The 18803-nt window shown below is 50.9% G+C and overlaps 1 protein-coding gene across 2 annotated transcripts in view; it reads right to left on the reverse strand.

Annotated features, from left to right (window-relative positions):
- LOC137359608 (cysteine-rich protein 3-like) overlaps positions 1 to 18569 on the reverse strand; it is a 232609-nt gene extending 214040 nt beyond the window's left edge. For both annotated transcript variants that reach the window (XM_068025437.1, XM_068025438.1), the window contains exon 1: positions 17318 to 18569. In XM_068025437.1, the coding sequence (XP_067881538.1) occupies positions 17318 to 17360 (43 nt within the window). In that variant the 5' untranslated portion in view covers positions 17361 to 18569. The remainder of the gene's footprint in view (positions 1 to 17317) is intronic.
- Positions 18570 to 18803: the final 234 nt, after the last annotated feature.

An 18803-nucleotide genomic window follows, 5' to 3' on the forward strand; every position in this document is an offset into this window, starting at 1 on the left:
GATGGAACACGTCAGGGATCATTCCTCCTCCTCCTGATCAATGGGGATGGAACACGTCAGGGATCATTCCTCCTCCAATTGATCAATGCGGATGGAACATGTCAGGGATCATTCCTCCTCCTCCTGATCAATGGGGATGGAACACGTCAGGGATCATTCCTCCTCCAATTGATCAATGGGGATGGAACACGTCAGGGATCATTCCTTCTCCTCCTGATCAATGGGATAGAACACGTCAGGGATCATTCCTCCTCCAATTGATCAATGGGGATGGAACACGTCAGGAATCATTCCTCCTCCTCCTGATCAATGGGGATGGAACATGTCAGGGATCATTCCTCCTCCTACTGATCAATGGGGATGGAACAAGTCAGGGATCATTCCTCCTCCAATTGATCAATGGGGATGGAACACGTCAGGGATCATTCCTCCTCCTCCTGATCAATGGGATAGAACACGTCAGGGATCATTCCTCCTCCAATTGATCAATGGGGATGGAACACGTCAGGGATCATTGCTCCTCCTCCTGATCAATGGGGATGGAACATGTCAGGGATCATTCCTCCTCCTACTGATCAATGGGGATGGAACACGTCAGGGATCATTCCTCCTCCAATTGATCAATGGGGATGGAACACGTCAGGGATCATTCCTCCTCCAATTGATCAATGGGGATGGAACACGTCAGGGATCATTCCTCCTCCAATTGATCAATGGGGATGGAACACGTCAGGGATCATTCCTCCTCCTCCTGATCAATGGGGATGGAACACGTCAGGGATCATTCCTCCTCCTCCTGATCAATGGGATGGAACACGTCAGGGATCATTCCTCCTCCTGCTGATCAATGGGGATGGAACATGTCAGGGATCATTCCTCCTCCTCCTGATCAATTGGATGGAACACGTCAGGGATCATTCCTCCTCCTCCTGATGAATGGGGATGGAACACGTCAGGGATCATTCCTCCTCCGCCTGATCAATGGGGATGGAACACGTCAGGGATTATTCCTCCTCCTACTAATCAATGGGGATGGAACAAGTCAGGGATCATTGCTCCTCCTCCCGATCAATGGGATAGAACACATCAGGGATCATTCCTCCTCCAATTGATCAATGGGGATGGAACACGTCAGGGATTATTCCTCCTCCTACTAATCAATGGGGATGGAACAAGTCAGGGATCATTCCTCCTCCTCCTGATCAATGGGGATGGAACACGTCAGGGATCATTCCTCCTCCTCCTCCTGATGAATGGGGATGGAACACGTCAGGGATCATTCCTCCTCCAATTGATCAATGGGGATGGAACACGTCAGGGATCATTCCTCCTCCAATTGATCAATGGGGATGGAACACATGAGGAATCATTCCTCCTCTTCCTGATCAATGGGGATGGAACACGTCAGGGATCATTCCTCCTCCTACTGATCAATGGGGATGGAACACATCAGGGATCATTCCTTCTCCTCCTGATCAATGGGGATGGAACACGTCAGGGATCATTCCTCCTCCTCCTGATCAATGGGATGGAACACGTCAGGGATCATTCTTCCTCCTCCTGATCAATGGGGATGGAACACGTCAAGGATCATTCCTCCTCCTCCTGATCAATGGGATGGACCATGAGAGGGATCATTCCTCCTCATCCTGATCAATGCGGATGGAACATGAAAGGGATCATTCCTCCTCCAATTGATCAATGGGGATGGAAGACGTCAGGAATCATTCCTCCTCCAATTGATCAATGGGGATGGAACACGTCAGGGATCATTCCTCCTCCACCTGATCAAATGGGGATGGAACACATCAGGGATCATTCCTCCTCCAATTGATCAATGGGGATGGAACACTTCAGGGATCATTCCTCCTCCTCCTCATCAATGGGGATGGAATACGTCAGGGATCATTCCCCATCCACCTGATCAAATGGGGATGGAACACGTCAGAGATCATTCCTCCTCCTCCTGATCATTGGGATAGAACACGTCAGGGATCATTCCTCCTCCACATGATCAAATGGGGATGGAAAACGTCAGGGATCATTCTTCCTCCACTTGATCAGTGGGATAGAACACATCAGGAAACATTCCTCCTCCAATTGATCAATTGGATGGAACACGTCAGGGATCATTGCTCCTCCTCCTGATGATTGGTGATGGAACACGTCAGGGATCATTCCTCCTCCTCCTGATTAATTGGATGGAACACGTCAGGGATCATTCCTCCTCCTGATCAATGGTGATGGAACACGTCAGGGATCATTCCTCCTCCTCCTGATGAATGGGGATGGAACACGTCAGGGATCATTCCTCCTCCAATTGATCAATGGGGATGGAACACGTCAGGGATCATTCCTCCTCCAATTGATCAATGGGGATGGAACACGTCAGGGATCATTCCTCCTCCAATTGATCAATGGGGATGGAACACGTCAGGGATCATTCCTCCTCCAATTGATCAATGGGGATGGAACACGTCAGGGATCATTCCTCCTCCAATTGATCAATGGGGATGGAACACGTCAGGGATCATTCCTCCTCCTCCTGATGAATGGGGATGGAACACGTCAGGGATCATTCCTCCTCTTCCTGATCAATGGGGATGGAACACGTCAGGGATCATTCCGCCTCCTCCTCCTGATCAATGGGGATGGAACACGTCAGGGTTCATTCCTCCTCCTGCTGATCAATGGGGATGGAACACGTCAGGGATCATTCCACCTCCTCCTGGTGAATGGGGATGGAACATGTCAGGGATCTTTCCTCCTCCTCCTGATGAATGGGGATGGAACACGTCAGGGATCATTCCTCCTCCTCCTTATGAATGGGGATGGAAAACGTCAGGGATCAATACTCCTCCTCCTGATGAATGGGGATGGAACACTTCAGGGATCATTCCTCCTCCTCCTCATCAATGGGGATGGAATACGTCAGGGATCATTCCCCATCCACCTGATCAAATGGGGATGGAACACGTCAGAGATCATTCCTCCTCCTCCTGATCATTGGGATAGAACACGTCAGGGATCATTCCTCCTCCACATGATCAAATGGGGATGGAAAACGTCAGGGATCATTCTTCCTCCACTTGATCAGTGGGATAGAACACATCAGGAAACATTCCTCCTCCAATTGATCAATTGGATGGAACACGTCAGGGATCATTGCTCCTCCTCCTGATGATTGGTGATGGAACACGTCAGGGATCATTCCTCCTCCTCCTGATTAATTGGATGGAACACGTCAGGGATCATTCCTCCTCCTGATCAATGGTGATGGAACACGTCAGGGATCATTCCTCCTCCTCCTGATGAATGGGGATGGAACACGTCAGGGATCATTCCTCCTCCAATTGATCAATGGGGATGGAACACGTCAGGGATCATTCCTCCTCCAATTGATCAATGGGGATGGAACACGTCAGGGATCATTCCTCCTCCAATTGATCAATGGGGATGGAACACGTCAGGGATCATTCCTCCTCCAATTGATCAATGGGGATGGAACACGTCAGGGATCATTCCTCCTCCAATTGATCAATGGGGATGGAACACGTCAGGGATCATTCCTCCTCCTCCTGATGAATGGGGATGGAACACGTCAGGGATCATTCCTCCTCTTCCTGATCAATGGGGATGGAACACGTCAGGGATCATTCCGCCTCCTCCTCCTGATCAATGGGGATGGAACACGTCAGGGTTCATTCCTCCTCCTGCTGATCAATGGGGATGGAACACGTCAGGGATCATTCCACCTCCTCCTGGTGAATGGGGATGGAACATGTCAGGGATCTTTCCTCCTCCTCCTGATGAATGGGGATGGAACACGTCAGGGATCATTCCTCCTCCTCCTTATGAATGGGGATGGAAAACGTCAGGGATCAATACTCCTCCTCCTGATGAATGGGGATGGAACACGTCAGGGATCATTCCTCCTCCTCCTCCTCCTGATCAATGAGGATGGAACACATCAGGGATCATTCCTCCTCCTCCTCCTGATGAATGGGGATGGAACACGTCAGGGATCATTCATCCTGCAATTGATCAATGGGGACGGAACACGTCAGGAATCATTCCTCCTCCTCCTGATCAATGGGGATGGAACACGTCAGGGATCATTCCTCCTCCTCCTGATGAATGGGGATGGAACAAGTCAGGGATCATTCCTCCTCCTCCTGATGAATGGGGATGGAACACGTCAGGGATCATTCCTCCTCCTCCTGATCAATGGGGATCGAACACGTCAGGGATCATTCCTCCTCCTCCTGATCAATGGGGATGGAACACATCAGGGATCCTTGCTCCTCCTCCTGATCAATGGGGATGGAACACGTGAGAGATCATTCCTCCTCCTCCTGATCAATGGGGAGGGAACACGTCAGGAATCATTTCTCCTCCAATTGATCAATGGGGATGGAACGCGTCAGGGATCATTCCTCCTCCTACTGATCAATTGGGATGGAACAAGTCAGGGATCATTCCTCCTCCTCCTTATGAATGGGGATGGAAAACATCAGGGATCAATACTCCTCCTCCTGATGAATGGGATAGACAACGGCAGGGATCATTCCTCCTCCAATTGATCAATGGGGATGGAACACGTCAGGGATCATTCCTCCTCCAATTGATCAATGGGGATGGAACACATCAGGAATCATTCCTCCTCCTCCTCCTGATCAATGGGGATGGAACACGTCAGGGATCCTTCCTCCTCCTCCCGAACAATGGGGATGGAACACGTCAGGGATCATTCCACCTCCAATTGATCAATGGGATGGAACATGTCAGGGATCATTCCTCCTCCTCCTCCTGATCAATTGGATGGAACACGTCAGGGATCATTCCACCTCCACCTGATCAATTGGATGGAACACGTCAGGGATCATTCCTCCTCCTCCTGATCATAGGGGATGGAACACGTCAGGGATCATTCCTCCTCCACCCTATCAATGGGGATGGAACACGTCAGGGATCTTTCCTCCTCCACCTGATCAATGGGGATGGAACACGTCAGGGATCATTCCTCCTCCACCTGATCAATGGGGATGGAACACGTCAGAGATCATTCCTCCTCCACCTGATCAATGGGGATGGAACACGTCAGGGATCATTCCTCCTCCACCTGATCAATGGGATAGAAAACGTCAGGGATCATTCCTCCTCCACCTGATCAATGGGATAGAACACGTCAGGGATCATTCCTCCTCCTCCTGATGAATGGGGATGGAACACGTCAGGGATCATTCCTCCACCACCTGATCAATGGGGATGGAACACGTCAGGGATCATTCCTCCACCACCTGATCAATGGGGATAGAACACGTCAGGGATCATTCCTCCTCCACCTGATCAATGGGATAGAACACGTCAGGGATCATTCCTCCTCCTCCTGATCAATGGGGATCGAACACGTCAGGGATCATTCCTCCTCCTCCTGATCAATGGGGATGGAACACGTCAGGGATCCTTGCTCCTCCTCCTGATCAATGGGAATGGAACACGTGAGAGATCATTCCTCCACCTCCTGATCAATGGGGAGGGAACACGTCAGGAATCATTTCTCCTCCAATTGATCAATGGGGATGGAACACGTCAGGGATCATTCCTCCTCCTACTGATCAATTGGGATGGAACAAGTCAGGGATCATTCCTCCTCGTCCCGATCAATGGGATAGACAACGTCAGGGATCATTCCTCCTCCAATTGATCAATGGGGATGGAACACGTCAGGGATCATTCCTCCTCCAATTGATCAATGGGGATGGAACACATCAGGAATCATTCCTCCTCCTCCTCCTGATCAATGGGGATTGAACACGTCAGGGATCATTCCTCCTCCTCCTCCAATTGATCAATGGGGATGGAACACGTCAGGGATCCTTCCTCCTCCTCCCGAACAATGGGGATGGAACACGTCAGGGATCATTCCTCCTCCACCTGATCAATGGGATAGAACACGTCAGGGATCATTCCTCCTCCTCCTGATCAATGGGGATCGAACACGTCAGGGATGATTCCTCCTCCTCCTGATCAATGGGGATGGAACACGTCAGGGATCCATGCTCCTCCTCCTGATCAATGGGGATGGAACACGTGAGAGATCATTCCTCCTCCTCCTGATCAATGGGGAGGGAACACGTCAGGAATCATTTCTCCTCCAATTGATCAATGGGGATGGAACACGTCAGGGATCATTCCTCCTCCTACTGATCAATTGGGATGGAACAAGTCAGGGATCATTCCTCCTCGTCCCGATCAATGGGATAGACAACGTCAGGGATCATTCCTCCTCCAATTGATCAATGGGGATGGAACACGTCAGGGATCATTCCTCCTCCAATTGATCAATGGGGATGGAACACATCAGGAATCATTCCTCCTCCTCCTCCTGATCAATGGGGATGGAACACGTCAGGGATCATTCCTCCTCCTCCTCCTGATCAATGGGGATGGAACACGTCAGGGATCCTTCCTCCTCCTCCCGAACAATGGGGATGGAACACGTCAGGGATCATTCCACCTCCAATTGATCAGTGGGATGGAACATGTCAGGGATCATTCCTCCTCCTCCTCCTGATCAATTGGATGGAACACGTCAGGGATAATTCCTCCTCCAATTGATCAATGGGATAGAACATGTCAGGGAACATTCCTCTCCTCCTGATCAATTGGATGGAACACGTCAGGGATAATTCCTCCTCCAATTGATCAATGGGATAGAACACGTCAGGGATCATTCCTCCTCCTCCTGATCAGTGGGGATGGAACACGTCAGGGATCATTCCTCCTCCACCTGATCAATTGGATGGAACACGTCAGGGATCATTCCTCCTCCTCCTGATCATAGGGGATGGAACACGTCAGGGATCATTCCTCCTCCACCCTATCAATGGGGATGGAACACGTCAGGGATCTTTCCTCCTCCACCTGATCAATGGGGATGGAACACGTCAGGGATCATTCCTCCTCCACCTGATCAATGGGGATGGAACACGTCAGAGATCATTCCTCCTCCACCTGATCAATGGGGATGGAACACGTCAGGGATCATTCCTCCTCCACCTGATCAATGGGATAGAACACGTCAGGGATCATTCCTCCTCCACCTGATCAATGGGATAGAACACGTCAGGGATCATTCCTCCTCCTCCTGATGAATGGGGATGGAACACGTCAGGGATCATTCCTCCTCCACCTGATCAATGGGGATGGAACACGTCAGGGATCATTCATCCTCCACCTGATCAATGGGGATAGAACACGTCAGGGATCATTCCTCCTCCACCTGATCAATGGGATAGAACACGTCAGGGATCATTCCTCCTCCTCCTCCTGATGAATGGGGATGGAACACGTCAGGGATCATTCCTCCTCCACCTGATCAATGGGGATGGAACACGTCAGGGATCATTCCTCCTCCACCTGATCAATGGGGATAGAACACGTCAGGGATCATTCCTCCTCCACCTGATCAATGGGATAGAACACGTCAGGGATCATTCCACCTCCTCCTGGTGAATGGGGATGGAACATGTCAGGGATCTTTCCTCCTCCTCCTGATGAATGGGGATGGAACACGTCAGGGATCATTCCTCCTCCTCCTTATGAATGGGGATGGAAAACGTCAGGGATCAATACTCCTCCTCCTGATAAATGGGGATGGAACACGTCAGGGATCATTCCTCCTCCTCCTGCTGATCAATGAGGATGGAACACATCAGGGATCATTCCTCCTCCTCCTCCTGATGAATGGGGATGGAACACGTCAGGGATCATACATCCTGCAATTGATCAATGGGGACGGAACACGTCAGGAATCATTCCTCCTCCTCCTGATCAATGGGGATGGAACACGTCAGGGATCATTCCTCCTCCTCCTGATGAATGGGGATGGAACAAGTCAGGGATCATTCCTCCTCCTCCTGATGAATGGGGATGGAACACGTCAGGGATCATTCCTCCTCCTCCTGATCAATGGGGATCGAACACGTCAGGGATCATTCCTCCTCCTCCTGATCAATGGGGATGGAACACGTCAGGGATCCTTGCTCCTCCTCCTGATCAATGGGGATGGAACACGTGAGAGATCATTCCTCCTCCTCCTGATCAATGGGGATGGAACACGTCAGGGATCATTCCTCCTCCTCCTTATGAATGGGGATGGAAAACGTCAGGGATCAATACTCCTCCTCCTGATGAATGGGATAGACAACGTCAGGGATCATTCCTCCTCCAATTGATCAATGGGGATGGAACACGTCAGGGATCATTCCTCCTCCAATTGATCAATGGGGATGGAACACATCAGGAATCATTCCTCCTCCTCCTCCTGATCAATGGGGATGGAACACGTCAGGGATCATTCCTCCTCCTCCTCCTGATCAATGGGGATGGAACACGTCAGGGATCCTTCCTCCTCCTCCCGAACAATGGGGATGGAACACGTCAGGGATCATTCCACCTCCAATTGATCAGTGGGATGGAACATGTCAGGGATCATTCCTCCTCCTCCTCCTGATCAATTGGATGGAACACGTCAGGGATAATTCCTCCTCCAATTGATCAATGGGATAGAACATGTCAGGGAACATTCCTCTCCTCCTGATCAATTGGATGGAACACGTCAGGGATAATTCCTCCTCCAATTGATCAATGGGATAGAACACGTCAGGGATCATTCCTCCTCCTCCTGATCAGTGGGGATGGAACACGTCAGGGATCATTCCTCCTCCACCTGATCAATTGGATGGAACACGTCAGGGATCATTCCTCCTCCTCCTGATCATAGGGGATGGAACACGTCAGGGATCATTCCTCCTCCACCCTATCAATGGGGATGGAACACGTCAGGGATCTTTCCTCCTCCACCTGATCAATGGGGATGGAACACGTCAGGGATCATTCCTCCTCCACCTGATCAATGGGGATGGAACACGTCAGAGATCATTCCTCCTCCACCTGATCAATGGGGATGGAACACGTCAGGGATCATTCCTCCTCCACCTGATCAATGGGATAGAACACGTCAGGGATCATTCCTCCTCCACCTGATCAATGGGATAGAACACGTCAGGGATCATTCCTCCTCCTCCTGATGAATGGGGATGGAACACGTCAGGGATCATTCCTCCTCCACCTGATCAATGGGGATGGAACACGTCAGGGATCATTCCTCCTCCACCTGATCAATGGGGATAGAACACGTCAGGGATCATTCCTCCTCCACCTGATCAATGGGATAGAACACGTCAGGGATCATTCCTCCTCCTCCTCCTGATGAATGGGGATGGAACACGTCAGGGATCATTCCTCCTCCACCTGATCAATGGGGATGGAACACGTCAGGGATCATTCCTCCTCCACCTGATCAATGGGGATAGAACACGTCAGGGATCATTCCTCCTCCACCTGATCAATGGGATAGAACACGTCAGGGATCATTCCACCTCCTCCTGGTGAATGGGGATGGAACATGTCAGGGATCTTTCCTCCTCCTCCTGATGAATGGGGATGGAACACGTCAGGGATCATTCCTCCTCCTCCTCATGAATGGGGATGGAAAACGTCAGGGATCAATACTCCTCCTCCTGATAAATGGGGATGGAACACGTCAGGGATCATTCCTCCTCCTCCTCCTGATCAATGAGGATGGAACACATCAGGGATCATTCCTCCTCCTCCTCCTGATGAATGGGGATGGAACACGTCAAGGATCATACATCCTGCAATTGATCAATGGGGACGGAACACATCAGGAATCATTCCTCCTCCTCCTGATCAATGGGGATGGAACACGTCAGGGATCATTCCTCCTCCTCCTGATGAATGGGGATGGAACAAGTCAGGGATCATTCCTCCTCCTCCTGATGAATGGGGATGGAACACGTCAGGGATCATTCCTCCTCCTCCTGATCAATGGGGATCGAACACGTCAGGGATCATTCCTCCTCCTCCTGATCAATGGGGATGGAACACGTCAGGGATCCTTGCTCCTCCTCCTGATCAATGGGGATGGAACACGTGAGAGATCATTCCTCCTCCTCCTGATCAATGGGGAGGGAACACGTCAGGAATCATTTCTCCTCCAATTGATCAATGGGGAGGGAACACGTCAGGAATCATTTCTCCTCCAATTGATCAATGGGGATAGAACACGTCAGGGACCATTCCACCTCCTCCTGGTGAATGGGGATGGAACATGTCAGGGATCTTTCCTCCTCCTCCTGATGAATGGGGATGGAACACGTCAGGGATCATTCCTCCTCCTCCTTATGAATGGGGATGGAAAACGTCAGGGATCAATACTCCTCCTCCTGATAAATGGGGATGGAACACGTCAGGGATCATTCCTCCTCCTCCTGATCAATGAGGATGGAACACATCAGGGATCATTCCTCCTCCTCCTCCTGATGAATGGGGATGGAACACGTCAGGGATCATACATCCTGCAATTGATCAATGGGGACGGAACACGTCAGGAATCATTCCTCCTCCTCCTGATCAATGGGGATGGAACACGTCAGGGATCATTCCTCCTCCTCCTGATGAATGGGGATGGAACAAGTCAGGGATCATTCCTCCTCCTCCTGATGAATGGGGATGGAACACGTCAGGGATCATTCCTCCTCCTCCTGATCAATGGGGATCGAACACGTCAGGGATCATTCCTCCTCCTCCTGATCAATGGGGATGGAACACGTCAGGGATCCTTGCTCCTCCTCCTGATCAATGGGGATGGAACACGTGAGAGATCATTCCTCCTCCTCCTGATGAATGGGGATGGAACACGTCAGGGATCATTCCTCCTCCACCTGATCAATGGGGATGGAACACGTCAGGGATCATTCCTCCTCCACCTGATCAATGGGGATAGAACACGTCAGGGATCATTCCTCCTCCACCTGATCAATGGGATAGAACACGTCAGGGATCATTCCTCCTCCTCCTCCTGATGAATGGGGATGGAACACGTCAGGGATCATTCCTCCTCCACCTGATCAATGGGGATGGAACACGTCAGGGATCATTCCTCCTCCACCTGATCAATGGGGATAGAACACGTCAGGGATCATTCCTCCTCCACCTGATCAATGGGATAGAACACGTCAGGGATCATTCCACCTCCTCCTGGTGAATGGGGATGGAACATGTCAGGGATCTTTCCTCCTCCTCCTGATGAATGGGGATGGAACACGTCAGGGATCATTCCTCCTCCTCCTTATGAATGGGGATGGAAAACGTCAGGGATCAATACTCCTCCTCCTGATAAATGGGGATGGAACACGTCAGGGATCATTCCTCCTCCTCCTCCTGATCAATGAGGATGGAACACATCAGGGATCATTCCTCCTCCTCCTCCTGATGAATGGGGATGGAACACGTCAAGGATCATACATCCTGCAATTGATCAATGGGGACGGAACACATCAGGAATCATTCCTCCTCCTCCTGATCAATGGGGATGGAACACGTCAGGGATCATTCCTCCTCCTCCTGATGAATGGGGATGGAACAAGTCAGGGATCATTCCTCCTCCTCCTGATGAATGGGGATGGAACACGTCAGGGATCATTCCTCCTCCTCCTGATCAATGGGGATCGAACACGTCAGGGATCATTCCTCCTCCTCCTGATCAATGGGGATGGAACACGTCAGGGATCCTTGCTCCTCCTCCTGATCAATGGGGATGGAACACGTGAGAGATCATTCCTCCTCCTCCTGATCAATGGGGAGGGAACACGTCAGGAATCATTTCTCCTCCAATTGATCAATGGGGATGGAACACATCAGGGATCATTCCTCCTCCTACTGATCAATTGGGATGGAACAAGTCAGGGATCATTCCTCCTCCTCCTTATGAATGGGGATGGAAAACGTCAGGGATCAATACTCCTCCTCCTGATGAATGGGATAGACAACGTCAGGGATCATTCCTCCTCCAATTGATCAATGGGGATGGAACACGTCAGGGATCATTCCTCCTCCAATTGATCAATGGGGATGGAACACGTCAGGGATCATTCCTCCTCCTCCTCCTGATCAATGGGGATGGAACACATCAGGGATCCTTCCTCCTCCTCCTGAACAATGGGGATGGAACACGTCAGGGATCATTCCACCTCCAATTGATCAGTGGGATGGAACATGTCAGGGATCATTCCTCCTCCTCCTCCTGATCAATTGGATGGAACACGTCAGGGATAATTCCTCCTCCAATTGATCAATGGGATAGAACATGTCAGGGAACATTCCTCTCCTCCTGATCAATTGGATGGAACACGTCAGGGATAATTCCTCCTCCAATTGATCAATGGGATAGAACACGTCAGGGATCATTCCTCCTCCTCCTGATCAGTGGGGATGGAACACGTCAGGGATCATTCCTCCTCCACCTGATCAATTGGATGGAACACGTCAGGGATCATTCCTCCTCCTCCTGATCATAGGGGATGGAACACGTCAGGGATCATTCCTCCTCCACCCTATCAATGGGGATGGAACACGTCAGGGATCTTTCCTCCTCCACCTGATCAATGGGGATGGAACACGTCAGGGATCTTTCCTCCTCCACCTGATCAATGGGGATGGAACACGTCAGAGATCATTCCTCCTCCACCTGATCAATGGGGATGGAACACGTCAGAGATCATTCCTCCTCCACCTGATCAATGGGATAGAACACGTCAGGGATCATTCCTCCTCCACCTGATCAATGGGATAGAACACGTCAGGGATCATTCCTCCTCCTCCTGATGAATGGGGATGGAACACGTCAGGGATCATTCCTCCTCCACCTGATCAATGGGGATGGAACACGTCAGGGATCATTCCTCCTCCACCTGATCAATGGGGATAGAACACGTCAGGGATCATTCCTCCTCCACCTGATCAATGGGATAGAACACGTCAGGGATCATTCCTCCTCCTCCTGATCAATGGGGATCGAACACGTCAGGGATCATTCCTCCTCCTCCTGATCAATGGGGATGGAACACGTCAGGGATCCTTGCTCCTCCTCCTGATCAATGGGGATGGAACACGTGAGAGATCATTCCTCCTCCTCCTGATCAATGGGGAGGGAACACGTCAGGAATCATTTCTCCTCCAATTGATCAATGGGGATGGAACACGTCAGGGATCATTCCTCCTCCTACTGATCAATTGGGATGGAACAAGTCAGGGATCATTCCTCCTCGTCCCGATCAATGGGATAGACAACGTCAGGGATCATTCCTCCTCCAATTGATCAATGGGGATGGAACACGTCAGGGATCATTCCTCCTCCAATTGATCAATGGGGATGGAACACATCAGGAATCATTCCTCCTCCTCCTCCTGATCAATGGGGATGGAACACGTCAGGGATCATTCCTCCTCCTCCTCCAATTGATCAATGGGGATGGAACACGTCAGGGATCCTTCCTCCTCCTCCCGAACAATGGGGATGGAACACGTCAGGGATCATTCCTCCTCCACCTGATCAATGGGATAGAACACGTCAGGGATCATTCCTCCTCCTCCTGATCAATGGGGATCGAACACGTCAGGGATCATTCCTCCTCCTCCTGATCAATGGGGATGGAACACGTCAGGGATCCTTGCTCCTCCTCCTGATCAATGGGGATGGAACACGTGAGAGATCATTCCTCCTCCTGATCAATGGGGAGGGAACACGTCAGGAATCATTTCTCCTCCAATTGATCAATGGGGATGGAACACGTCAGGGATCATTCCTCCTCCTACTGATCAATTGGGATGGAACAAGTCAGGGATCAATCCTCCTCGTCCCGATCAATGGGATAGACAACGTCAGGGATCATTCCTCCTCCAATTGATCAATGGGGATGGAACACGTCAGTGATCATTCCTCCTCCAATTGATCAATGGGGATGGAACACATCAGGAATCATTCCTCCTCCTCCTCCTGATCAATGGGGATGGAACACGTCAGGGATCATTCCTCCTCCTCCTCCTGATCAATGGGGATGGAACACGTCAGGGATCCTTCCTGCTCCTCCCGAACAATGGGGATGGAACACGTCAGGGATCATTCCACCTCCAATTGATCAGTGGGATGGAACATGTCAGGGATCATTCCTCCTCCTCCTCCTGATCAATTGGATGGAACACGTCAGGGATAATTCCTCCTCCAATTGATCAATGGGATAGAACATGTCAGGGAACATGCCTCTCCTCCTGATCAATTGGATGGAACACGTCAGGGATAATTCCTCCTCCAATTGATCAATGGGATAGAACACGTCAGGGATCATTCCTCCTCCTCCTGATCAGTGGGGATGGAACACGTCAGGGATCATTCCTCCTCCACCTGATCAATTGGATGGAACACGTCAGGGATCATTCCTCCTCCTCCTGATCATAGGGGATGGAACACGTCAGGGATCATTCCTCCTCCACCCTATCAATGGGGATGGAACACGTCAGGGATCTTTCCTCCTCCACCTGATCAATGGGGATGGAACACGTCAGGGATCATTCCTCCTCCACCTGATCAATGGGGATGGAACACGTCAGAGATCATTCCTCCTCCACCTGATCAATGGGGATGGAACACGTCAGGGATCATTCCTCCTCCACCTGATCAATGGGATAGAACACGTCAGGGATCATTCCTCCTCCACCTGATCAATGGGATAGAACACGTCAGGGATCATTCCTCCTCCTCCTGATGAATGGGGATGGAACACGTCAGGGATCATTCCTCCTCCACCTGATCAATGGGGATGGAACACGTCAGGGATCATTCCTCCTCCACCTGATCAATGGGGATAGAACACGTCAGGGATCATTCCTCCTCCACCTGATCAATGGGATAGAACACGTCAGGGATCATTCCTCCTCCTCCTGATCAATGGGGATGGAACACGTCAGGGATCCTTGCTCCTCCTCCTGATCAATGGGGATGGAACACGTGAGAGATCATTCCTCCTCCTCCTGAGCAATGGGGAGGGAACACGTCAGGAATCATTTCTCCTCCAATTGATCAATGGGGATGGAACACGTCAGGGATCATTCCTCCTCCTACTGATCAATTGGGATGGAACAAGTCAGGGATCATTCCTCCTCGTCCCGATCAATGGGATAGACAACGTCAGGGATCATTCCTCCTCCAATTGATCAATGGGGATGGAACACGTCAGGGATCATTCCTCCTCCAATTGATCAATGGGGATGGAACACATCAGGAATCATTCCTCCTCCTCCTCCTGATCAATGGGGATGGAACACGTCAGGGATCATTCCTCCTCCTCCTCCAATTGATCAATGGGGATGGAACACGTCAGGGATCCTTCCTCCTCCTCCCGAACAATGGGGATGGAACACGTCAGGGATCATTCCTCCTCCACCTGATCAATGGGATAGAACACGTCAGGGATCATTCCTCCTCCTCCTGATCAATGGGGATCGAACACGTCAGGGATCATTCCTCCTCCTCCTGATCAATGGGGATGGAACACGTCAGGGATCCTTGCTCCTCCTCCTGATCAATGGGGATGGAACACGTGAGAGATCATTCCTCCTCCTCCTGATCAATGGGGAGGGAACACGTCAGGAATCATTTCTCCTCCAATTGATCAATGGGGATGGAACACGTCAGGGATCATTCCTCCTCCTACTGATCAATTGGGATGGAACAAGTCAGGGATCATTCCTCCTCGTCCCGATCAATGGGATAGACAACGTCAGGGATCATTCCTCCTCCAATTGATCAATGGGGATGGAACACGTCAGGGATCATTCCTCCTCAAATTGATCAATGGGGATGGAACACATCAGGAATCATTCCTCCTCCTCCTCCTGATCAATGGGGATGGAACACGTCAGGGATCATTCCTCCTCCTCCTCCTGATCAATGGGGATGGAACACGTCAGGGATCCTTCCTCCTCCTCCCGAACAATGGGGATGGAACACGTCAGGGATCATTCCACCTCCAATTGATCAGTGGGATGGAACATGTCAGGGATCATTCCTCCTCCTCCTCCTGATCAATTGGATGGAACACGTCAGGGATAATTCCTCCTCCAATTGATCAATGGGATAGAACATGTCAGGGAACATTCCTCTCCTCCTGATCAATTGGATGGAACACGTCAGGGATAATTCCTCCTCCAATTGATCAATGGGATAGAACACGTCAGGGATCATTCCTCCTCCTCCTGATCAGTGGGGATGGAACACGTCAGGGATCATTCCTCCTCCACCTGATCAATTGGATGGACCACGTCAGGGATCATTCCTCCTCCTCCTGATCATAGGGGATGGAACACGTCAGGGATCATTCCTCCTCCACCCTATCAATGGGGATGGAACACGTCAGGGATCTTTCCTCCTCCACCTGATCAATGGGGATGGAACATGTCAGGGATCATTCCTCCTCCACCTGATCAATGGGGATGGAACACGTCAGAGATCATTCCTCCTCCACCTGATCAATGGGGATGGAACACGTCAGGGATCATTCCTCCTCCACCTGATCAATGGGATAGAACACGTCAGGGATCATTCCTCCTCCATCTGATCAATGGGATAGAACACGTCAGGGATCATTCCTCCTCCTCCTCCTGATGAATGGGGATGGAACACGTCAGGGATCATTCCTCCTCCACCTGATCAATGGGGATGGAACACATCAGGGATCATTCCTCCTCCACCTGATCAATGGGGATAGAACACGTCAGGGATCATTCCTCCTCCACCTGATCAATGGGATAGAACACGTCAGGGATCATTCCTCCTCCTCCTGATGAATGGGGATGGAACACGTCAGGGATCATTCCTCCTCCACCTGATCAATGGGGATGGAACACGTCAGGGATCATTCCTCCTCCTGCTGATCAATGGGGATCGAACACGTCAGGGATCATTCCTACTCCACCTGATCAATGGGGATGGAACATGTCAGGGATCATTCCTCCTCCAATTGATCAATGGGATAGAACACGTCAGTGAACATTCCTCCTCCTCCTGATCAATTGGATGGAATACGTCAGGGATAATTCCTCCTCCAATTGATCAATGGGATAGAACACGTCAGGGATCATTCCTCCTCCTCCTGATCAATGGGGATGGAACATGTCAGGGATCATTCCTCCTCCTCCTGATCAATGGGGATGGAACACGTCAGGGATCATTCCTCCTCCTGCTGATCAATGGGGATGGAACACGTCAGGGATAATTCCTCCTCCTCCTTATCAATGGGGATGGAACACATCAGGGATCATTCCCCCTCCTCCTGATAAATAGACTCGGATCCGTTTTGTGAATCATGGGCCTCTGTTAGGACAGTGCACTTACCGTAGTAGACAGGTTTAGTACACTTGGGGCAGAATGATGCCATCCTTGTGACCTTCTCGTGCCTGTAGATCTTTTGTTTGATTCAGTCTTCTTCATGAAATGGCCTTGACACCGTTCTCTGTCTCCCTGACTGGCCTCTCTCACTATTTGGACATCTGCCGAACCACTCTCTGTATTTATACTGCAGTTTTTCTCTTTCTCTCTCTCTATTACCTATCCCTTTCTCAGGGTTACTGACTGACAGCTTTCTCACTATATTGTGTATCGCCTATATCTGTGTCAATATATCCCTATGGTGCTGGCTATGTATATGTAATTGGCTCTGTTTCCCGTCTGTCTATCTCACTGTCCCTCTCATTCAGTATCTGCCTTTCAGGCTACCCTCCCCTGTTCCAGCCTTTCGGTGTATATACCTATATCTGTCTGTCACTGTCTGGCACAGTCTGTGTGCGCCTGTCTGAGACTGTGTTTGCTTGTGTGCGTGTCAGTCTGTGTGTCTATGTGTTTGTCTGTCTGTCACTGTCTGTGTGTGTGTGTGTCTGACGCTGTGTCTGTTTGTGTATGTGTGTGTCAGACACTGTGCATCTCACACTGTGTCTGTCTGGTTCTCTTCTCACACTCTGTCACTGACTCAGGCTCTGTCTGTCACTGACTCGCGCTCTGACTGCCACTGACTCACGCTCTCTGTCACTGACTCGCGCTCTGTCTGTCACTGACTCGCGCTCTGACTGTCACTGACTCGAGCTCTGTCTGTCACTGTCTCGCGCTCTGACTGTCACTGACTCGCGCTCTGACTGTCACTGACTCGAGCTCTGTCTGTCACTGTCTCGCGCTCTGTCTGTCACTGTCTCGCGCTCTGACTGTCACTGACTCGAGCTCTGTCTGTCACAGTCTCGCGCTCTGACTGTCACTGACTCGAGCTCTGTCTGTCACTGTCTCGCGCTCTGACTGTCACTGACTCGAGCTCTGTCTGTCACAGTCTCGCGCTCTGACTGTCACAGTCTCGCGCTCTGTCTGTCACTGTCTCGCGCTCTGTCTGTTACTCCCTCGCGCTCTGACCGTCACTGCCTCGCGCTCTGACCGTCACTGATTCGCGCTCTGTCTGTCACTGTCTCGCGCTCTGATTGTCACTGATTCGCGCTCTGACTGTCACTGATTCGCGCTCTGTCACCGACCCGCGCTCTAACTGTCACTGACTCGCGCTCTGTCACTGACTCGCGTTCTGTCTGTCACCAACTCGCACTCTAACTGTCAGTGACTCGCGCTCTAACTGTCACCGACTCGCGCTCTAACTGTCACTGACTCGCGCTCTAACTGGCACTGACTCGCGCTCTAACTGGCACTGACTCGCGCTCTAACTGGCACTGACTCGCGCTCTGTCTGTCACCGACTCGCCCTCTAACTGTCACTGACTCGCGCTCTAACTGTCACTGACTCGCGCTCTGTCACTGACCCGCGCTCTGTCTGTCACCGACTCGCGCTCTGT

Source organism: Heterodontus francisci, unplaced genomic scaffold (genome assembly GCF_036365525.1).
Source record: "Heterodontus francisci isolate sHetFra1 unplaced genomic scaffold, sHetFra1.hap1 HAP1_SCAFFOLD_461, whole genome shotgun sequence".
NCBI classification, from domain to species: domain Eukaryota; kingdom Metazoa; phylum Chordata; class Chondrichthyes; order Heterodontiformes; family Heterodontidae; genus Heterodontus; species Heterodontus francisci.